General features: G+C 43.8%; 1 protein-coding gene across 4 annotated transcripts in view; it reads right to left on the reverse strand.

Annotated features, from left to right (window-relative positions):
• col11a2 (collagen, type XI, alpha 2) overlaps window positions 1-4,234 on the reverse strand; it is a 52,721-nt gene extending 48,487 nt beyond the window's left edge. For 3 of the 4 annotated variants that reach the window (XM_032534727.1, XM_032534726.1, XM_032534725.1), the window contains exon 1: window positions 3,729-4,233. In XM_032534727.1, coding sequence (XP_032390618.1) covers window positions 3,729-3,846 — 118 coding nt within the window. In that variant the 5' untranslated portion in view covers window positions 3,847-4,233. Of the gene's footprint in view, window positions 1-3,728 lie in introns of all 4 variants that reach the window. The other variant, XM_032534724.1, reaches the window with a different exon arrangement.
• Between the last annotated feature and the right edge of the window lie 2,869 nt (window positions 4,235-7,103).

Here is a 7,103-nt window from a genome sequence, read left to right on the forward strand (position 1 = left end):
TAAACTAATCTATTTTACAGGCATCAGTAAACTAAGCCTAAAGCTGTGCCAGTATGCACATATCCAGCTGTCCACTTTGTTAATAGTCTGGAAGCTGGATGACAATAATGATATGCTAACCTGCTTTAAGAAAATAAAACAGAATACTTTGATAGATGGGGGCATCTATCAGTGTCCTCCCAGGTGGTGTTCCACTACCAAGGTAGCAATCTTACATTACTCATGGTTAAGTTTAGGGTTGAGCTGTGGCTGCAGTGTGGTTTGTCAATCTTGGCAAAGGAGGCAGAATTTAAATGCAGAATGAGAGTAAGCTCTGCCTGGCAAAAAAAAGTCTGGTCAGCCAGCTGAATGTTTGGTGATATGCCCGGTCTATCTGCATCACCCAAATCTAATTTTGAGAAAGTCAGTCAGTCAGATTAATAAATTAAAAAGTCAAATGCCAGTTCCCACCCACCAAGATTATTTGAGAACTACATGGCTGACTAGTTCAATCTTGTTATTGGTGACATCTCATAGTTCTTCATCTAAATATGCACTAAATGATCAAACTGGACACATAAAACAAAAGCCGACAGAATGTATGTGGATCACCAGAGCCACAGGGTTCATGGGAAAATGATGACAAAGCAAAGGAAAAACCAAAGGGACAAGGTTAAAGCTGCCAGACTGGGTCACATGTGACCAACAGAAGCCTGGAATACCACACACTTCCATACAGTCACAGGAATGAGCTGTCAAAAGCCTGCTCCACCGCCACACATAGTAGCTCCATTCACCAGCAGAGAGAGAGAGAAAGAGAGAGAGAGAGAGAGGGGTTAAGTTATGTTTAGCCAAACTGAAACAGACTGCCCATTGAGGAGCGCTGTGCTTTGAAATGAGGTTGAGGAACATCCATGTCAAGAAAATATTGCCCTGTGATTTTCTCCTCCTTTGAACAAAACTCTGCTTTCATGCCTTTCTAGGCCTACTGCTCTCTGGGAGCCTCATCCATCCCTCCTCCCGTTTTTCTAGTCTTCATTCTCCCTGGGAACAGAGAATAAACATTAAAGATCCTGACCGCTTTCTTCTCTAAAACGGTCGTTCACTAACTGGGTGGGGCGCTGCTATAGTTTACACTAACATCTGTGATGCTGCACCGCACTGCGAGCACAGGAGCGCGCAAACAGCGGCACCGCGCAGTGCGTCTGGCCAGCTCCACTGTGAGCGCCCACGGGACGCTGCGTGCCTGTGCTGTGCACGCAATAACCAAGCACGCGCTAACAGGTAAAAGGAGTGTTGTATTTGCGTCACTCTGACATTATCACTGGGTCAGGTGATTAAAATGCGTTTCTATAAGCAAACGAACGCCTCCGCGAGTCTATAAGCATCCTTTAACACGAGAAATACAATCTGCACGAGGTGTAGCACACAGAGGCACATTCACATTGATGTGGTTTACATTTCCACACCCTGAACTGCGAAAAAAACATCTATAGCATACAGACGCATATGCACAAACAGAAGTGTACAAAGCGCACATAGACACGGAGACACTGGTTGCTTTCACTTCCAAACCCATATGCGCGAGCTGCTGCGCCTCATAATAACCTATTCATAAAAAGCGAAAAATGTCTCAGGCTTCCGCCTCCAAAATACACACGGGAGACGACGGGAAGGTGCAATCGCCTCTCGCAATCTGAAATTGGAAACGGGGCCAAAGAATACTCTGGAGGAGCCCAATTTATGTTACAAAAGCCCCCTTGGTCCGTAAAGTGCCTCAGCAAGTTCTACAAACGAAGAATAAAGAGCCATTGATCTACCTGTCCGCTGAAATTTAAAGCGAATTTATTCCTCAAAAAAAAAAAAAAAACTTTGTGTAAAGCAAAGCTGCTTTCGTGTTTCTGATCATAATCTGCATGATGTGTCTCAGCCAAAGGAGTTAAACTTCGCTTATCATATAGCCTAAAAATAGTTAGAAAAATATTTTCCAACTTGCTTCCACTGAGCGAAATCATTATTTAAAATGTTGATTAGCCTTATTAACCTCACATCAAACATCACAATTTAAGTCGTGCTGCACTTAAAACAATAATCATTAATGCATTGCTCTTTAATTTTATTTCATTGGCGCGTGCCATTCTGCATCCAAAATCTTCTGTCAAATCAGATCTGATCTGAACTTAATGGAGACGCTTTGTAAAAAATTACCCAGGACGACTAGCGGTCCGTCTGGGAACTGCAGCGCATACAGATCATTCCTTCAAGGCGAAGTGATTTTAAACTGCGCGGAGTGAAATATAGTACAGCCATGGGAGTGAAGGAGGAAGGACAAGAACGTAAAACCATAAAGTAAAATAATACTTATAAATTTAGACTGGGAAAATGTTCGCAAACAAACCCAGCTTGGTTTCTTAATGATTCGACGTATATGTGTTATAAGGAACACAAACATAGAATGTTGTTCTTCAATAGGAAAAACTCAAAATCAACTTTCCATGAATGCTTATTGTGACGTCCCACAAACGTCCTACAGAAATCCCTCCTCCCTGCACAACCATAGGCAGTGATGGATAGGCTGGTGCACAGGCTGAGCTGGTAAACATTCAGCCAACAGCCCGCATCCACAGCCCAGTTTACTCACAGACCAGTGTTCAGCTGTAATTCAAAAAGTTCATAAACGGGATGTTTAGTCAACAAAACCTCCCCAAAAGCAAGGGAAGCAGCTCTTTGCACCGTCCTACCCCATGCCCCCTGCGGATAACGGGCTAATGAAGTGCGTAAAATGAGCCCCATCCTGTTAAAACTAAACGGGCTTCTAAGTAGTGAAAGAGAACTTATAGGAAAGTAATAAAAGATAAAGTCAGCAGCAGGCAAGTTGTTCAAAATGACAAAAAAAAAGCACCTGAAGGCGTGAGATCAGCGGCCATTTGCAACACTTTGCGAGGTGACACCTGTCAGCAGGCTGCATGCAATGCGCACACACAGAGGGACAGTCGAGGATGAGTTGTCCAAAGAAGCGACAAAAAAGTTTGTCTAAAACGTAACAACGCGTGTGTATGTTTTCATGCAGCAAAAAGCAATTCATGTGCTTTTATAACGCCTCTACTTAAAGTGTAGTGGCTGATGGTGACCGAGTGTCCGTTATCGGACAGGGTTTGTTAAGGCTAGCGAGAATTCAACTACCCGATTAGAAAGACAACTATTTTTTTTTACTACAAACACAAAAGAACAATCAGATTTATTAAACATTTGTTTCATGGGATGGGCCTTTAGAGACATTGCGTCTAAAATATAGCTCAATTATCGGACATCCCTTATTCGTATTTCCCATCTAACTTCTGTTAATTACCAAATGATCGGTGCAATGTCAAAGTCACATAAGGCCTTTAGGAACAAGTCAGAAAACACAAGTCGCCCTGGGATGCTTTAAGATTCTGACTGAAAATAAGCAGAGATAGGCAACAATATGCAGGTGTCGACGCAAAAAACAAACAACATTTAGATAGGATATTAGGATAGTGTGGGTCCATTGCTGTTGGACATGGTTGACATGACAACATTTCGTGGATAAAATGAAAAAGCACGCAGGTGCGCAAGTGTCCGATAATGGATGAAGTATACATTAATTACGCACAGTAAATCCAGACAGCGAGGAGTAAAGTCGCCTAAAGATGGTCAAATAATACGACCAATTCACGTTTAACAAGCACAATGAACATCAAAACTGTTAATAGGAGAACCCGTCTTACCTGCCCGAACCACGGTCGTTTGGCACACGGCGAGCGCCACGAGTACCAAGGCAAAGGATGAGAAGTCCATGCGCCATGGTCTCCGTTTCTTACGGAAGGGACAATCTCCGGTATCCATAGTGTTGCAGTAGTTTGCCGGTCTGGTTGAGCTGTAAATGTAGGATATGATGGAAGTTATCCGCTCACAGAAAGCCAGCCGACGAGAGGGACCCGACTGACCCTTCTGCGAGGCAACAGACAAAAAGGCACGCCTCTGGAGACGTCTCTGCCTCTCCCGGAGACTTTCCTTAATGAGGGACCTATGTATGCCTATCTTAATGCCCAAAACCTACACACTAAAGGGGGTTTGGGGTGAATAAATATCTTTTATTTTAACGTTTAACCCCTTAGTGCTGAAGCCCCATTGAGTCAGACTGGGTACAAGTACCCAAAGTGGAGAGAGCAGCAGAGAGAGACCTGGAATCACGCTCTCTCTCTCCCCCTTCTCTTTCTTTCCCTCTTCCCTTCTTTACTTACACACTTACTCCCACGAAGAGGGAGAACGCGTGTGTTGGGGGGGAGGGGGGAGGGGGGGAAGAGAGAGAGAGAGAGAGAGAGAGAGAGAGAGAGAGAGAGAGAATGGCTAAATGAGAGAGAGGGCGTGCGTAATTGCGCCCTGGGCATATACGTTGATCTACGTGTAAGGGGGAACGTCTGAAATTATGAACTAGAGTTTTTAATGATTTGCCTCTACAAATATTTCACCTCAAACACAAGCAGCAATTGCTTCCTTCTTTTCAAGTGTGAGTTACTGGTTTAGTGTTGCTCAGGATGCACATCATTTTTTGTCTGTCTCCTAAACAGAGTCTCTTTACCTTTTCTACTTCCTGCTGTCTTGACTTTGTATCTGTGCCATGAAAATACTGGCTTTATAAACCATGAAGAACCGATGGTAGATAGAAGACAGCAGGACCACTCACCACGTTTGTGTGCGAGCGGAGAATAGTGAGCGTTCAGCCAGCCAATCAGGTTTCTGTCCGCGCAGCTCAACACGCCCCTTTTACGCAATCCCTGGAGCTCTCCTCATGTTTTGATTGGCCAGTCCCACGTGGCCTTGTTTTGAAGGATCGGCTCTCAGGTGTGCATGGAGAAAGAGATAGCAAGAGAGAGAGAGAGAGAGAGAGGGGGGGGGGGGCAAGAAAACCAGACTGTTTCTTTTTTACAAATTGATTTGTTAAAAGAGTCTATGGTGCTCAAGTTAAATGCAGATACATGACCCACAACACTAGACATGCTGCTCAAACAGTTCACAATTGGTCAAAAATAATTGGCATTAATCGGTGAAGGTATGTGACAAAATATTATGTTTTTTAAAACATGTCTAGGTCCCAAAATGCCCACGACCAAAACTAAGGGAAATACTATAAACCAGAATAAAAGACCATTATCTAAGGTAAGAGAGACTTAAAGAATCTATGCCAAGGAGCACTGAAGCTGTTCTGGTGGCGTGTAGTGTTTCCAGGGCATTGAATGTCCAACAACTAAGCACCACTCAGGTTTGGATCAGATTGGCCCTTCCTCCCACTCCAAGACCCCTACCTCTACCTGCTGCTCAGCTGATAATGCACCTCACCCCGGACCCACGTGGCCTTCTGTAACTTCTTCAGGCTCAGACCAACCAGGGTACAGACTGTTAAGCACCTTTTCCAGGTCTGACTCCGGGAGAGGGCCTGCTTTCCCTCGTCCAGGTGAGGTTTTCTAGAAATAATGATATATTTCAGACCTTTTTAATATCTATAAATTTAATATACAGTACATCTGATAAATCAATACACTATATCAATCTCAGAAGTCTCCCGCAACCCCAATTATTAGGGATAAGGCTGGAGTTGTTTTCAACTTTTCTTATTGTCAAGAAGCCCGAACCAACAATATGTTTATCTTTCTCTCAATAATTTCTGGCTTCCATTTACAACTGAGCAGCAGCTTAACAGTAGCCTGGTCCTACCAGACTCTCGTACACTTAATTTGCGAACACAGAGTTGGGCCACTCTCCACTGACAAGTGTTAACTTCCTTGAAGGCAGGTACTCTGTTGAAGTTTAAAACTATTGGATCTGCCCAGAGCTACTCTGGATCTGACGAATGCCATGCGCATGTGCAACAAGAGGGGAAACTGACAAGGCTTATATTTAGCTTTTGCTTTGCTGGCATTAGCCACATAGCATTAGCCTTAGCCAACTCCTTCAGCACTAATGGATAGAGCTGGAAAATCAAACTTTTCCTAAACCCGTGGGGAGGAGGGCCACAACATCATGGCCACCAACAAAACTCAGCAGATTGTTCTTGCTCAGGCTTTAACTTCTGGCCACAACGGACCAAATGGCTTCTACCGCATCTTTCTCCGCCGCCATTACGGAACTACAACTCTAGCACATGGCCTCAGCGTCATCATTCTCCGCCACGCCCTCCGTACGCTGATTGGACCGGTTAAAATTTGTCTGGAGAAAACCATAGACAGTTAAAGAAATACACCAACACATCCCATCGTTTTGGACGGAGACCAGTGAAGGAAAATAGAAGCACTTTTCTGGTGATGGCTAGGAGTTACTGCGCAACCTCCAACTGAGCTTGAAGACGTAGTTGTGACATGGGCAACGTGTCTGAAAGTTGTAAGTCTTCTGGTAGCTGTGCCAAGAGAAATCTCAATCATTCCCAATCAGCAGAGACGGAGAGCGTAGGTACATGTTAGGAGATGACATAGACACAGGCTAACTACAATGCTAGTTAACATTAGTAATTAAACCTAAACTATGCAACGGAAAGTTGCGTGGTTATGACGCAATCGTTAGCCTATTTTTACAAAATGGTCTGCTACAGAGCCTTAACGTGAGGTACAAGGTAATGGAGCCTTTTATGCATTGTCGGATTGAACTTTGTATGAAGCATATATGCTTTTGTCACATGAGAAAGTCACACCACATTCTTTGCCAAGAAAGGTTTAGTTTTCAAGCCACCGATATTTGCTAATGAGAAGATATCAAACCACTGGGACAAACTTTAAACCAACTTTAGCTGGAACCTAATACCAAATAGACATCCTTTCATAATTGTCAAGACACTTTCATATCCCTACCTGCCATAGACACTTAATAGCATCTCCTATATTTCAAAGCTATCCCCTGTGCTCTGCTGTCTGCCTTGTAAATGTTTCTTTAGTCACTAAGCCCGAGGTTAGTGGCTTTCTTTGAATGCAGACTCCACATGCAGAAAGCAGCAATTAACCATAATTATCCCTTGATGCTCTATAGCACACTTTCAACTACCCTTCCTCCCCCATTTCTGTCTGATTCTCTGAGGGGTGAGGGGTTTGTGTTTGCTTTCTGAGGCATAGTCA

Source organism: Etheostoma spectabile, chromosome 14, assembly GCF_008692095.1.
Source record: "Etheostoma spectabile isolate EspeVRDwgs_2016 chromosome 14, UIUC_Espe_1.0, whole genome shotgun sequence".
Taxonomy (NCBI): domain Eukaryota; kingdom Metazoa; phylum Chordata; class Actinopteri; order Perciformes; family Percidae; genus Etheostoma; species Etheostoma spectabile.